The 16,182-nt window shown below is 38.0% G+C and overlaps 2 protein-coding genes across 3 annotated transcripts; both read left to right on the top strand.

The window, feature by feature from the left end:
* The first annotated feature begins 752 nt into the window (after positions 1-752).
* On the top strand, positions 753-8,951 carry LOC114458874 (activated RNA polymerase II transcriptional coactivator p15-like). Of its 2 annotated transcripts, none has more exons than XM_028441254.1 (5): positions 753-861; positions 3,690-3,759; positions 4,533-4,652; positions 8,528-8,636; positions 8,703-8,951. In XM_028441254.1, the coding sequence occupies exons 2-5, from the start codon at positions 3,691-3,693 to the stop codon at positions 8,780-8,782; spliced, it is 378 nt and encodes a 125-aa protein (XP_028297055.1). In that variant the 5' UTR covers positions 753-861; position 3,690; the 3' UTR covers positions 8,783-8,951. The 2 variants fall into 2 exon arrangements, with proteins under 2 accessions (XP_028297055.1, XP_028297056.1); XM_028441255.1 differs by lacking the exon at positions 753-861 and adding an exon at positions 918-1,113.
* Positions 8,952-11,438: 2,487 nt separating this feature from the next.
* Positions 11,439-15,050, top strand: LOC114458866 (RING finger protein 223-like). The gene is made up of 2 exons (XM_028441239.1): positions 11,439-12,025; positions 14,810-15,050. Exons 1-2 carry the CDS (start codon positions 11,439-11,441, stop codon positions 15,048-15,050), a joined length of 828 nt encoding a protein of 275 aa, XP_028297040.1.
* Positions 15,051-16,182: the final 1,132 nt, after the last annotated feature.

Raw genomic sequence — 16,182 nt, 5'->3', positions numbered from 1 at the left:
TGTGGCCCCTGGGCCACCAGTTCAGCTCACGTCTACACTAAGTCTACCAATGGTTTGAACGAACATTCAAGAAAAGAAGAAAATAAAGTGGCCATTGGGTTTATAAGCATTTAGTTTGGTTCTTACTTAATACACAATAATTAATGTTTATAAATCCGTTTTTAGTTTAGTTTTTACATTTATTTTGATGTGTATGTGTATTTTATCAACTTATTTGGTGTTTTGTCCTATTATTATTTAGTTGTGTTTATTGATTTGAGTGTTCAGTACCTCGTTTTTTGAATCTCAGTCATATTTTATTGTTTTTTATTATTACTTATTCTACATTTTCTGCATACACCTAAAGTTAAATATACATCTATTCTATACACATGAGTTGTGCATGTCATAGTTAAAAGCAAATTTTGTATTTATTTTTTTTGAGAATTTTAAAGTATATTTAACTTGTTTAACTTACAGACTCGTTCACTCTACGTTTGGAAGCGGAAACAAATCTTTACAATTGCCATTGAATTTTGAGACATTCATGTTCATGCATGTGAGTAACGATAATTAATGATATTTAAATCAGTTGTACAGCGGTATATGATATATATGGTATATGATCCGTCAAAAGAAGTCAGTGCGTTGTTGCCCTATATCAACACTCTTGGAATGTCTGTCGTCCAATGAAATCACTTGGTCGGAACCAGCTGTTGTCTAAAATGGTTTATTTGTCCTTTGTACATTTGCCATAGAAAGTGTAAAACGTTATTGAACAGTTTGTACTGAACTCTCGCGATAATACGGCTATTCTCGCGGAGGCGCGCTACTCCAATTGTGGTTCCCAGTGAAGCTAGTCGCTCCACAGAAGCAGAAAACGTAAGATTTCACGGTTTTTCTCCTGAAAACTGCACACTTGTACCAACTGTTCTCCGCAGAGCGCTTTAGTGGGCTTCACCATTCTGTCCAGAGACGTAACAGTAGACCGTGGTTACCCGTAGCTCCTGCTAACCGCGCTATGTTAGCATTTAGCTCCTGAAGCTAGCGGGTCGAGAGCGCGCTGCACACAGGTTTTAAAGGAGTGCTCGCTGCGGGAGCGCGCTCAAGCATCAATCAAAGCTGAAAGTGGAGGTAAGTATAACACAGAACAGCCAAAACATGAGGAACAGTAGCCAGAATCCTAAAGAGCTGAGCCGGGAGCACGTTCGTTAGTGTTAGGAATGGATTGGTGATCATGCTATCCTGTGACTGGTTTGTGGTTTTAACGAAAATGAATGTGATTTGTGACAAAGCGTTCAGAAGAATGTACTCGCTAAGTGACAACATTATAGCATCACCACTTACGACTACCAGTTGGTTTATTACACTGACAGGTATATTGTATTTAACGTCCTAACCTCTGAACAATATATACACTAGGGGTGTGCATTGTCATGAATCTGACTAAATGATTGATGATTTGCATGTCACGATATATGTCCCATTGCTAAATGATGTGATATACATCGTGATATATCAATAACAACAAATCTCACCTTACAAGTACAAATTTTAGGAAATACAATTTTTTTGATACATGGATAACAGATAGTTAGCTACAGTGGCTGGGAAGTGTCAGGTGAATGCATTTACAGAAACGAACACAAATGCAAACAGGTCACAACACAAATGCAAACCGGCCACAACGGAAGTGTTTCCGACGGACGGGTATTATGATATGATAGCCTGATATGAAAAATATAAGAGTATCCTAATCAACTTTCACTTACTTTCATACGCGTTTCTATGGCTTCTTCTTGTTCTTCTCTGTTCTGGTGGGTTAAAAACATCCGCCAGAAACGTGTCCGTCTGTAATACCGGTCCGTCAGAAACACTTCCGTTACTGGACCGGTATTACAACTTTATTGCAAGTTTTATTTCTCATCATTATTTATTGCCATTGTAGTTGAAACAGCAGCAGTAGCTACATGTAGCCTCACGTCGGTTACGTTGTGACGCAATATGAGTTGGGCTGGGCGATATGGACCAAAATTGACAGCTCCATATTTTTTCTCAAAATGGCAATATACGATGTCACAATATATTTAACTTTTTAAAAGTTACCAGAAAGAATATTCTTGGTTAAATTTGCGGATGCAAGATACTACGTAAGCACATTTATTAAGCTATGAAAACAAAAACATAAATATAAGAAATGTGGTAATTTTCTATATTGCCAAAACACAAATCGCAATATATCTTGACCAGGCCTAAATAATATAACCTTTATCACCGTAATGAAATTAAATATGAGGTGATATGACAGACCTCACCTTCTGACATGTGAATATATATATGACACACACTAAAACTAAACCCTCACCCACATGTTTTTACTAGGACTGGGACTTTAACGCGTTAATTGCGATGAATTAATTACACAAATAATGCAGTTCATCACTTTTTTTTTTTTTGCACTTCAAACAGCGTAGAACCTTGCCTATTTCAGGAGTTCCCGGTATGACCATATTAGTGATGCACAGACCACAACAGGAGAACCAGAGGAGGAGTCGTTGCTGTACTTCATGGGCGTTAATTTGAGTTTAAATAAAAACACAGAATGGAAAACAAAAGCCCAGTTGTGTGGAAATTGAGCCAGAAAGAGTTTGTGGTTCACCGGAGCTCTTCTAGCCTCAGCTACCACCTCAATGCTAAACATGTAGCAGCTAGCACAGACACTAGGGCAGTGCTAGCTGCTACATGCTCCAAGCAGGCAGCGTTTTCAATCCACACTGGACAAGATGACGGGGTTTAGAGCCAAAATGAATAAGTCCATGAGTGACAAATAAACAAAGTCAGTGGATAAATGTTTATAGTGGACAGTCGACCACTCTCGGTGGTAGAAGATGTGGGCGGGGCTAGAAGCGTTGCTACAGATAGCATCGTCTGACTGAACTTATGAACTGCTATGTAGAAAAACTATTTCAAACTAAATTCATCAGCTTCATCAGTTGCTCTGTTTATTTCATGCCACAGATATTCTAACTATTTTGCACTGTTTAGTTTCCACTTCTCTGGAATGTTTTGCGCTAAGTGCTGTTTTTTTTTTTTTTAATACACAAAAATATATTTGTTTTAGAAAGTTTACAAAAACTCCAGAAAAGCATGAATATAGTTTAGTTAACTTAAGTTTGTGCTTTGTCAACAATTTGTTTCTTGTGTCAAATATTGTTAGGCCATTAATTTAGATTAATCAAGATTAATTTTTTAGGTTTTTTTTTACTGTTGTCCCACCACGTGTTTTGGGGAAATGTGACACATTTCCACTTGTTTTTAATTGTGAAACAGGTGGTGAGTTGGTGTAAAGTGACGCAGGAATGGGTCGACTCAAACTGAATCGGGGAACTTCTGAAATTGAAAGACCACTTAACCAAGTAGTGTTTAGACTCGGCTGGTGACTGGGTGTGGGGGGCGGGGTCATGATGACTCGGCATCTTTAGGAGCGTCACAGGTGGTTTGACAGTGACGAGTGCTCACATACAAACTGTATTTTTGTGTTTTTTCTAAGGATTATATAAGTTGAGCTGACTCCTTAATGTTAGCCTTAGCTTTAACTCCAGCAAATAAGGATAAAACCTCCACTTTGTGCATGGTAATAACAGTTAGCTCGCTCAGCTAACGCAGACAGGAAGCACTGGTATCCTAACCTTTGACCTTTATGTGTGCAGGATGCCAAAATCTAAGGAAGTGCTCTCCTCCACCTCAGGGAGTGACTGTGACAGTGACACAGAGCCCAAGGTCAGTGCTGCTCTGCTTAAACTGGGCTTTGTGTTAACTGATGACCAGCTGCTTTCAAACTGTTAGCTTCTGCTAACTAGTCAGTACTCAACAGCTGGCTCTTCTCTCTCCCGCAGTTTGTCTTTGTTGTTTTGTGTTTCTTTAGTGTATTTATGTGTCAGTGTTTTGTCGTCTTTTGGGTGTTTTTCTGTATATTTCTTTGGTATTTTTTGTGTATATTTTTTAGGGGTGTCCCGATCCGATATTGATATCTGATATAGGTCCGATATCAGCCAGAAAACGAATATCGGATTTTATCAGACTGCATCCAAAATCTCAAATATATATTATATTTATTCAATCGTTGAATACTGTAGATGTTATGTTAAAGGTTCAAATGAATCTAACCAATTGGTTAATAATAAATGGGTCAGTTTTGCTCATACCTACTGTTGCTGATTATTGTTGATCAAGCCTTTTTTAACATTCCACACTGTAAAATAAGTAATAAAAGTATGTATGATTGGTGTTGATATCACATAGAATCGGTATCGGCCAATACTCAAGGCTGCAATATCAGCATCGTATCGGAAGTGGAAAAAAAAGTTGTATTGGGACATCTCTAATATTTTTTGTGTACAATATTATTTTTGGTGTGTTTTCACGTATTTTAACTGGAACATCAGACTGAGCTCATAGTTACTGTCTTTGCTTCTGCTAACTAGTCGGTACTCAACGGCCTTTGGGTTAAAAGGGGAGGAGCTATGGGTGTTTTAAACTCGCTGTGTTTGCAGGCGAAGAAGAAGAAGGCGAGCGCTCCAGAGAAACCGGCGAAGAAGCCAAAGAGCGGCGAGAGCTCCAAGCCCGGAGGATCCTCCAAAGGAGGCAACGATGAGGACGAAAACAAGTTTCAGGTCCGACTCACAACACGACACACAACTTTCTCTTTCACACACGCTCCCAATGAAAAGACGCATTTAGTGAACAGAAAACTTTTTGTAAAACATTTATTATTAAAGATTTCAGAACCGATTTGTTGATGACCCTGACAGGTGTATTTCATACATGCAAATCATTCACCTTTCGGCGAAATTTATCATTTTGAACTCAAAATAGGTAATTTATGTGAATCATAGTCTATGCTCACTGCATGCTACTCACTTGAAAACAAACCAACATGGCAACCAAACGACACAGCTGCTGAATGATTGACTGTTTGCCTGTCACTGGTGACGTCCGGGGGTATGATAGGCTGGTTCCACCCGTCTGTTAGCTGATTGGCTGTTTGTGTGTTTCTGTCGGCTGAACCACAGACATGAATACGTGCTGAACGAAGGCAGCTCCGCTTCGATAGAATTACGGTTCAAAACAAAAACAAGCTAAAGTTCTGTCTCGCCCAGACGCACACACCGTCACAAACACTAGACAACACACTCAACATGGCTGAAGCACCGGAACCGAGCGGCGAGTTTGCCGTGGCGTCGATTGTCAGTGGCATCACTAATTTTGCTCAAAAAAAAAAACTCCAAAAGTCACCTTTGGAACTATTTTGGCTTTAAACAAGGTAGAGACGGTAAAGAGGAACTTCTATCAAGCTATAGAAGCCAAAGGAGGGAACACATCTAACCTCATAAAACTGTCGTCACACACATTAATATCTGATACCAGATTAGTACGCCCTGTTTATGTTCTAATTGGTAATATTAGTTAAAGGATGTCAAAGTATACGGCAACTACAAAATGCATAAAAATATAGTTTTCACAGGGAATCAGTGTTGGAGAACAAACGTGATTGTCAAATAGATTTTTTTTAAAAGACAGTGGATTTGTTATTCGAAGTTAATTATTTATATAGTTAAATGTGCAAAGGAAACTGTATGATTATTTAATTTCAACCATATAAATTCTAACTTTTATTTGTTTTTTATTGCTTATATACAGTTGTATATATAACTTGTACAAATATATTGGCAACTTCTATCATTGTGGGGCCACAAAAATTGGTTTGTTTGCTAGGAGAGTCACATGATCAACATTCATGTCGGCATTTAGAATAATGAGCGATCAGAGCATTAATACAGGAAAAAACAGAGTTTTTTTATCGTAATTTTGAGTCTGTCATTCTGTGTATGTTTGTTGTCTTACTCGTTGTCAGACTTTTTGTGCATTGCTGTAGTCTTTTTGTGTATTTTTGTTGTAAAATATACGTTTTCTTTGAAGTCATATTGTGTATTTGTGCTGCCGTTTTTCATTTTCTGAGTAATTTTGTGTATTCTGTCTTGTGTATTTTTGTTGTCATTTTCTGTAATTTTGTATATTTTTGAGTAATTGTGTGTATTACTGTTGTTTTTTGTAATAGTTTTTTGTTTTTTGAGTATTTTCTGTGTTTTTCTCTTGACTTTTACTGTATTTTCCTGTAATGTTGTAATTTTTTGTGTTATCTTGCTCTTGTTTTGTGTATTTTTCTGTCATTTTGTACATTTACTTTGGGGGCCACATAACATTAGACGAGGGCCGCATTTGGCCCCCGAGCCTCCAGTTGTCTATACCTGCGCTAGTACATGTTGTATTAATTAGGAAACGCATCTACAATTATCTAATGGGTTTAAACCACTTACTAATGTTAATGGCAAATGTATTAAGCAATTAAAAGTGCAGTTGGGGAATATGTCACTATAAAATTACGTATCTTTAAATTCAGAAATGGCAATAAAATTATTATTTTTTAAAATATTGTACTTAATATTTAGCAAATTTTAGGTACTTTTATATCATATATATATATATACTGTATATAATCGTAATTTTTCACAAACCACAACTTAAGTGGTGTAAATACATGTTTTTAGGCTTGAAGGAAATAGTGTATTTTGCCTTATTATACTATTTAGAGTGTTCCAGATTGCTTAATTTGTGTGTTAAAATCAAAAAAATTATCTGGGGGAGGATCCCCCCCAGACCCCCCTACAATGGCTTTTGTTGTCCCCTTTTTCATGGTATTTAGACCAGGGGGGCATTTCATCAAAGTGCTTTTACGATGAATGAGAAACCAATAGGAACCAATGCTGAGACCAACAGGAAGTGACATCATCTGTTACTGAGCAGTAAAAATAAATGGACACTTTAAAAAAAAAAAAAAAAAATTAAAAAAGGATTCTGTGTTTTGAACATTTAAAAAGTAATAAAGGTGTTATTTAGTCAATTTATCATAGAAAACAACTGAAGCATGTGATCACACACTGATCGTGTGCGTTTGATAAGTTTTTTTACACCTGTCAGCGTTAAATAAGAGATGATGTAACTCACAATTAAATAATATGTAATTTATGAGACTTGTGAGTGTTTGAATAGTTTGTGGAACTCAGCACTAAATGAACATCCAACAGCGGTGCTGTTGGATGTCACATCCAACACTGCAGGTGAGCTGTGCACGGGAGGTGCGTGCATTGCACGCACATACCAAAAAGCTTTGTCATTGGGAGCCTTAGTGCTCTGCCCTGTGACTGTCCCTGAAGCCCCTCCCTCTCTGTATATCCACAGTTTTCTCATTATTAATCTCTGATCAATGAATGGACATATTTATACCGTGCGTTAACCGGAGGCGATGGATACGCACGTATCCTTATATATTATTACTGATGGTTTAAACACATGGAGACTATGATATCTCATTAAAAATACGGTACACATAAACATGTAATAAGACAATGATTTTATCGTCATTTGTATGGATTTAAAATAATATTAAAACATTTACCATGATATTCTGTTTAATTTCCTTTTAAAATACCGTATTAAAGTGGTATTTAAAAAAAAAAGTCTCCTTGACTTATTTTTCCTTTTGTAGATCTTTATTGAGTGTTTTTAATGACTTCTTTAATAATGATGACGTGGTTTCATGAAAGTGCGTCTGCAGCTTAAGCCAAGCCTGCTGCTTAAACCTGGTCAGGAGCAGGTTAGACCCACAACTGTGTTACTATGGTAACCAAGGTGTTTTCTCGTTGATTAAACCACTGTTCCAGTTAGAACCCGGTTTAATGGAGCCGGACTCTCAGGTTAAACCTGGACTTAACCCTGAGCTGGGTTTGATGACATACCTCCCAGGGGTTCTCAACCTGGGATCGTGAAACACTGGGAGGGGGTGACCTATTTTTGAACAATTTGGGCCCATTTTTGCTTATTTTCCTTGTTTCTGCAACACCAAAACTTACTCATTATGTGCACGTAAACGAGCTCTACAGATAATTTTTCACTAAGTTGGACATTCTCGTCTCTCTGTCTGTAAACATGCAATATTTTCCCACAACCTGACTGTGAGGCAATATTCAGTGTCAGATTGACATTTCTACTTGATCGTTTTGTTTTTTAATAAATAACTAAATATAACAATATTCCCATTTCTGTTTTCTGTGATCACAGACTGTTATTTAAGGATTAAGATGAAGAAGCATTAACGCTCCACATTTGTATCAAATTATTATATTATGAAATAAATGAATAGATTAATTACTAAAATTAGCATTTATTAATAATTGTAATATTATAATTTGTCTAAATGATTCACAGTTTTGTGTATTTATACATGTTGGGTTTATTTGTTGAATAAATACAATAAATTAGTAGAATAAATGACATTTTATAAATCTATAAACTACGGTACTTGATGTTTCAGAAACGGACTCCAATTTTTAAAAAAAAACAGGAACTTTAATAGATTTCATTAAAGTTTGGATTAGATAATTCCACCCTGCTGGGATTAATAGTTACACAAACCCAATGTTTCCTGCAGATCGGGAAAATGCGATACGTCAGCGTGAGAAACTTCAAAGGAAAAGTGCTGATTGACATCCGGGAGTACTGGATGAGCCCCGACGGAGAGATGAAGCCTGGGAAGAAAGGTGAGCGACCATCACGTTCATAACACCCTCTCAATGCAATCCTAATCCCTGGATTCGTTCTTGCAGGCATCTCCTTGAACCCGGAGCAGTGGAACCAGCTGAAGGACCAAATATCAGAGATCGACGACGCCGTACGGCGGACCTAGACGTTCCCCTAGCGTTCTTTCAGAAATGCTGAGCGTGTTTTTTTTCCCTCATCTGTAGGTTGTAGCTTTACTTAATCAGATGTGTGTGTGTTGTAACGTTGGAGTTGTTGTCTCAGTTTTGTTTTTGTACTGAATAATAAAAAACGGGCACTGGCTCAAATCTGTCACATATCTTGTCTTTGTTTGAGGCGGAAAAGAAAGTTGGATTCACAAAGTCTGAGTTTCTCCAATTTAACACATTTTTACTTAATCTAAACTACACACACACACACACACACACACAGGAAGCAGTTTGATCCTCCTGCTTTGGATTGTCACCAAACAAGCAGTGAAACTCCAAATGAAGTTATCTGCCCCATGTGGTGGTTAAAGTCAGACTTTGCCTCTTTTTCATTCTAAACGTTTGGTGTTTTTTTGCAGATGAACAAATAAACCAAATGCAGATAGGAGCTCATTCAGAAGTTTGTTTCAGAAATAATAATACAAATTTCTAAATGAACTATTTAACTCGTGTAGGGAAGTAAAGTCAAACTACATGTGTGAATAATCAAGTCTGATTTGATTTACTGTATTTCACAGATAAACAGCTGATCCTAATCTCAGAGTTGGTCTCATTCAGGTTTTTGTTTTAGAATTAACACAATTTAAATGAAGATATTCATTCTCCAGAATAGATTAGTTTATCGGGTTCATGTCAGGATTAACCAACTCAGTCTTTACCGTCACTGGAAACATAAATGTTGGGGTTTTTTCTTATTAACAGATAAATAAATCTGAATGAAATTACATTATTCACACCAGAAATCATGAAGTCAAACTTAAACTCCAATAAACTAAATTCACAGATTAAATAGTAATCCTTAATTCAGACTTTATTCTATTGAGAAATTACAAACTCCAAATCAAGTTGTTGTTTTTGTTTTTTTTTTTTTTGAGTAAAGTCAGGATTAACAAACTCACATTTCACATTATTTGGACTTCCATAATTAACCTATTAGTAAATCACAGTCTGACCTTTGTCACTAACTCACATTAACCTCCTTTTGGATGATTCAAATTAAGCTTTTTTTTTAATTTACAAATTGAATGATTAACTGTGTCAGGATTAACAAACTCAGAGTTGAAAAGGCTCTGATTGGTGCCTTAATTAAAAATAAATGAATAAAATACATTAATATTGACCTGAACCCAAACTCTGGTCTGATGTGATTTCTGGATAAACTAAATCAGATGTTCCCGCCTCATTAATCACCCTCAGGTGTGCGGGTTGGTAATCACGGTGAGTCCTTGAACGCAACACACCGCAGTGTCACGGGGAGCAGAACCAGGTAAGAGCCGAGCCCCGCGCACCAGAGTGCGTTCAGAAAAACGGAGATTGAGGTTTTCAGGACGACATAAATATTTACCGGAAGAAGAATCACATCATCTTGTATGTTTTACACCGACACTGGTTTAAAATGAACTTCGGCTTGTTGGTCAATGTTAAAGTTCGAGTTAAACTAAGGAAATGTTAAATACATTTTACATTGAGACCAAGCTTTGCATCGAAACAACATTTTAATCAGTTAATATTCTGGGTTTATTAAGGCTGTTTGATTTGTTGTTTTTTGTGTTATTTTCACCCCCAAAAGTTTTTCAATTAAAATGGTTATTTTAAACTTTCAGATAAATCTTCGGGTTTTCGGACTCTATCAGACAGATAAAGAGACTCCAGTCGGAAGAAGGAAACTTTTACTTTTTCTGAACAAAAGTAAACATATTCCGACAATGAAACGCGTTACTCTGAATGTCTGACATCAGATGGTCTGAGGTTGACTTCGGCTCTTTGTTTATTGATGAAAAGTTAAATCACCAAAATGTGAAATAAACTCTGAACCTGACGCTTAAATCAATTCAGATATTAGTTCAGCCTGTTGGAATAAAAGGCTGTGCTTCATATTCACCTTAAATAATCAATTTTAATTCAATATATCTGAATCTTCATTTATTCAGACTCTTCAAAGACATTTACTAATAATAGTTGAAGTTTAAGGTTTGAAAATCTAAATAAATTTGAGGTTTTTAAAATGATGAGATCCTTTGTGAGATGTCTCTGCAGGTAAATGTGTATGAAGTTGTAAACAGAGCAGATATGGGAAGCTCGTGGCACACAAAGTAAACACACTAATAACATACAAAATGACAAATAAAAAATAAACCACGAGACGACTAAAGAAAGACAGAAAAATTAGTCCAAAAATGAAAACTTTCCCGTGTAAAATGTTTTTGGTCATTATTCTAATGAATGTTGATCATGTGACCTTCAGGTGTGTGTTTAAATTTCACTCATTCTGCAGAAGAATTAAATTCAGCTGTTGGTTACATGATGTGTGGGAACCAATGAGATGAAGAGTAAACAAAGTGCAGCTTAATCACTTAATCATCACCTCAAAGCATTTTAATCAGTTCTGTTTTATTAAATTATCATTAAAATTGTATTTATATTTACGATAATCACATTTTAATTAATTCAAATTGAACAATAATACAGAAATGTGTTTTTTTTTAAAAAAAAAAAAATTCATTTTAATTTGACTGTAAATTAAATTGTAATAAAGTCTTTTTTTTTAATTGGATGAAAGGTTTGAGCTCTACATTAATCGTCCAATCAGGCGACATGAATCCTTCCGGATATTCAACACCGGCCTCTGTCTCCGCTCCTTATTCCTCAGAAGCTCCGCCCACCTCCACACTCATCCCCACATGTCACAGCTCGGTCTTCTGTCACGTGTCTGTGCTGACCAGAGTCCAGGCAACGCCTCCTCCTCCCAGCTCTGCCCTGCCGTTCCCATACCATGCCCCGCCCCTTCCTCCTAGCTCCGCCCTGCCGCTCCCACTTCCATCCCCGGGTTCTGCGGTTCCATCCCCATTCACAGGTCCCGGTGCATCGCGGCTCTCGGTGGACTCCGGTCTGGACCTGGACTGCTCCATCTGCTTCAGCCAGTTCAACAACGTGTTCCGCTGCCCAAAGATGCTGCGCTGCCGCCACACCTTCTGTCTGGAGTGCCTCGCTCGCATCAACGTGAAATCGTCCGAGCCGGACGCCGTCCAGTGCCCGCTGTGCCGGCGCCGGACGCCGCTGCCCGCCCTTGGCCCCCCCCGGCTGGCCACCGACCGCACCGTGTTGTCCCGCCTACCGGATGCCATGCAGCGCGTCTACAGCGTCCGCTTTGTTCGCAACAAGGGAAAGCTGCAAGTGAAAAGGTCAGAGGGGGCGGGCAGGGTTGGGGTCAATTACATTTTTCAGTTACAATTACGTCTTCAATTATCCATGTTCAATTACAACTCAAAAAAATATGTGCTTGGCATAATCTAAAGTTAGCTGAAAGTGTGAATAAAAATGAAAATATAAATTATATCTAATATTTTTTATAACTTATCATATTAATGGTAGTGGTACTGTGAGATGGTGATAATACACAGAGAAGAACAGAATATATTGTATTGCCTATTTCTTGACTTGGTCAAATCTTGATGTGTTCATGACTAACAATTGATCCATATCACAGACATGTACTGTACATGTATATAAACTAGCCATTATATGACACCAGGGATGTGGCAGGTATTACAGTATGAGTTCTCAATTTGAAAAGGTACATTTATGAGGTATACCATTCATTAACCAGGTCCATGATTATTTTTTATTAAGCTATTATATTATTTAAATTTACAAATTTGAAGGAAGTGCACAAGATGGACAGGTCATTTTATTTGCACATTTTCTTTGTGTAGTCTTGCTCTTTTTTTCTGTGTATGTATAATTATCATTTAGTGTTGTTTTTTTAATACACCGCTATGCCGTTAATACTATACTTGTATATTTTATTAAACCCCTCAGTGTTTAATATACTTTTATATATATAAGTATTTTCTGATTAAGTGAAAGAGCACTGATCAGCCGATTCATGTTTACAATATGTGACTATAACCTGGGTCACTGTTTAAACGTCAGGCGAAACCATAATTTTCAGCTTGTGTGCAGCATTAGCTTTAGCAGCATTAGCTTTAGCAGCATTAGCTTTAGCAGCTAACTCGGTCTTTCTGCCTGGGAGACTGATGCCACGTTTGAGCAAAACATTATATAAAGAATCATTGCTCCAAAGGCAAAAATAATCAAAATCTCTGTCAGACTCGCTTCCTACACCGTCAGCCATGGCGAGTTTATACCTCTTGACCTTTGACGTAATGCGGAAGAACTGAACCAGAGCAAGACTATGAAAAGGCTTATAGCTTCCAGGTAGGGTAGGTTGGTGGGGGGTGCGCTGGGACCTCTCGGGTGTGTATGTGGGGGTCGGTGGCTGCCTCTCGGCTTGGGATCTTTGGGGCATCTGGGGGTGGCCTGAGGCTCCCTGGCCCCCGCTCTCTCTGCTGGCCTGGCTGCATATTTGTGTCCGTGGCAGCGCTTGGGTTTACAGTAGCAGTTCTTGAACATACATTGGTCTACGATGCACTGGCATACCTTGGACTGTGGGAAAACTTGTACCGGGCTTAACCTTAGACACGTTGATCCCAAATACCTGTTTTAGGTATTACCACTCACTCCTTCCCTCTGTCCACAGCCATCACCATTATACCTAAGCTTCACACTTGTCACCAGACTGGCTTGAATACACAACTATAACTTCACATCTCACTTTAAAATAATCAACTCTTCCCCACCCTTTCCATTTCTTACTTTGAGTCTCTCTTTCCTGTTCCCTTCCCCCCACCCCCTCACCTAGGTGTAACACTGCCCTCTCTTTTTATATTCTCCCTTTAATAAAGTGTTTCTGACCCTTCCTTAGGGAGGGCTGGTGTTGGTCACAATTATGCAATAAAATACATTCATTTATTTAATTGCAATAACAAAACATGCATTCCTGTCTTAAAGTGGTTGCACTTCTTGCAGTGTTGACCTTTGACAGCATTTGCAGAAAAAGTTAAAAAGAAAAAAAAAAAAAAAATGCTAGGGTAGGCAATTTTCTCCAGATCCACTTAAGTGTTAGGTTGAAATCTTCTTTATGTTCTGATAGAAATTAATTCAATTCAACTTCTTTTGTATAGCGCAATTTACAACAGTCATGTCAATGTGCTTATCAAAATATAAAATTAATAATAAGAAAGAAAAAAACCCAACAAGATCCACATGAACAAGCATTTAGTGACAGTGGGAAGAAACAACTCCCTTTTAACAGGAAGAGATCTCCAGCAGAACCAGGTTCAGAGGTGGCAGCCATCTGCTTTGACTGGTTGGGGTTAGTGAACAGAATGATTTGTTTGCAAAGGTTTGAAGGTAAATTCTGGAGCAGCTCCACTCTAGCTTAACCAGCTGTGCGCTCTAAAAATGGGATCGGAGCTGAAAAGTCAATGCAGTTTCACAACAAAATGTAATAACTAAAAAAGTTTAAAAGATTCAAATTATAAAAGCGATGGCATAAATGTTGGGAACTTTCTCAACGTTTTGCTTATTTGTCAAAAGGTAGTGTTGTAGTAGTCAAGACCGGTCTCGTCTCGGAAGCATTTTGACTCGGTCTTGGCGCTCTCTCTCTCTCTCCTACGGTTTGGACCACGGAGCAGAAGAGAGATAGAAACTAATCACTGGTTAAAAAAAAAAAAAAAAATCCCAGTAAAATTCCGGAAAGCACTAGGAATAAATATAAAACAAATGAAAGACAAATTAGATGATATATTTTTGTGTGTGTATTTTACAGCTGGTTTAAGACAAAAGTCAAACTGACCTGTTATCATAAGAAATGCTAACACAAGAGGAAGGTTGTTTTACAAGGTTATTTATTTTATGACATTCAAGGGAAAAACAAATAATTGTAAGTTGGAAAAAAAATGTTTGCCACTGTAACCATAATTGAGTTGAGATTGGATGAATATTTAAAGACAAAATTGTAATTAAAAAATGACCCCAATCTAGCGGTGGGGTCAGAGGGGGCGGGGTTATGCTGAGTATTAGCCTCGGTTCTTTTATTCATTCTGTTTAATCTTCTCTGTAAGGTCATCTGAAGGTCAGTGGGGCTGGGGACAGAGGTCACTGGACCACTCCCTGGACGTGGGGATGCCCAGTCCTCCTGCGGTGACACGTGGCGCTGAGGGCGAGGCCAGCCAAGGCGTGCTGGGTGTACTGGGCCGGACCGCCTGCAGGGCCATCCTCCTCACCTCCATCGTCCTCATGGTGCTGCTGATGGGAATCATCATCTTCCTCCTCATCTTCCACAATGACACCAGAGTGCCGTGAGAACATGCAAACCTGCCCTGAGGACAGTCGCTGTTAATGATGATCAGAACTCTTTCCTGTGCATGAAGCTACCAGCAGGTGGCGCCTTTTTACCAGACTTTATACCCAAAGACAGCTGAGGAACAAACTGGTTCCTCTATAAAAGAACAACAAAAGAGAAAAAGTGTCGCTGAAAACAAAATGTCTTCCTGTCTACAGTTATCAGTCACAGGACTGCAACCCTCCAGGACCACCTTCACATGAAGCCACCACCAGGGGGCGCCATTCAGCAGAAAAACGGGCCTAACGACAGAAAGGAGAACCTGCAAACATCCCCCCAACCATTTAGTTCTTGCTTTGTTCCAAGACAAACTGCCTTTACACCAACCCACCAGCAGGTGGCGCTGGGAGCAGAGTTTAGACTTGGTTCTCGTCACTGGAATTGGACTCGGGTCATGACTAAAATCCAATGTCAGATTTTGGTTGCACTACTGTTAATTTCATTCAAACGCTTTGGTGCATTGCCGTGTTTGTCCTGAGGGGGGCGGTATTGCACAGTCTAATTCTCACTGGTCCTGTACTGGTTCTGATGGTTCTGCTGTCTATTGGAGGAATGACCTTTGACCTTTTTACATGTTTTAATCTTTTAATCTTATTAAAGGTGAATTTTTACATATTTATAATATCAATGTTTTATCTGTAGATCAACTTTAATAAACTCCTGTTTTTCACTTCAACACTTTGCTTCATTATTTGGTAAAAACAATATAAACAGATATAAAGAAATCAAAAAATGATGATGTGATGAATCTAAGACGTGAAGCTCAAAATGATTGTAATATGAAAGCTAAAATTAAAAGCTTAGATATATGTAACAAAATTCTGATTTAATTTTAATGTGAATGTTTGGATGCCATTGGTGATGACCTTTGATTTAAAGCCTTCAGTGGTGGTTGGAAGCTTTTTGGTGACGCATTTGGGTTTTTTACAATGAACATACATTTTCTTACATGGATTTGTCTTACATGTGAGGAGAAATGAGCTGAATGTCAAATGTGATAGTTTTTTTTAATGTTAAATATGTTGGTAAACTGCAAATGTAACTATCTTTTTAAATTAAAGATACTGCAGAAATTAAAACAATGCAAGAACA

Source organism: Gouania willdenowi, unplaced genomic scaffold (assembly GCF_900634775.1).
Source record: "Gouania willdenowi unplaced genomic scaffold, fGouWil2.1 scaffold_1_arrow_ctg1, whole genome shotgun sequence".
In the NCBI taxonomy this organism is placed as follows: domain Eukaryota; kingdom Metazoa; phylum Chordata; class Actinopteri; order Blenniiformes; family Gobiesocidae; genus Gouania; species Gouania willdenowi.
Note: the sequence above shows the minus strand (reverse complement) of the source record. Positions and strands in the feature narration are given on the sequence as shown.

What these genes read in the sequence shown, in the direction of transcription:
- LOC114458874 (XM_028441254.1), top strand. Translation starts at nt 3,691, where the DNA reads ATGCCAAAATCTAAGGAAGTGCTCTCCTCCACCTCAGGGAGTGACTGT. An exon ending in AGGACGAAAACAAGTTTCAG is followed by an intron (nt 4,653 to 8,527) that starts GTCCGACTCACA and finishes TGTTTCCTGCAG; the next exon opens with ATCGGGAAAATGCGATACGT. An exon ending in GATGAAGCCTGGGAAGAAAG is followed by an intron (nt 8,637 to 8,702) that starts GTGAGCGACCAT and finishes TCGTTCTTGCAG; the next exon opens with GCATCTCCTTGAACCCGGAG.
- LOC114458866 (XM_028441239.1), top strand. Translation starts at nt 11,439, where the DNA reads ATGAATCCTTCCGGATATTCAACACCGGCCTCTGTCTCCGCTCCTTAT. An exon ending in GGAAAGCTGCAAGTGAAAAG is followed by an intron (nt 12,026 to 14,809) that starts GTCAGAGGGGGC and finishes CTTCTCTGTAAG; the next exon opens with GTCATCTGAAGGTCAGTGGG.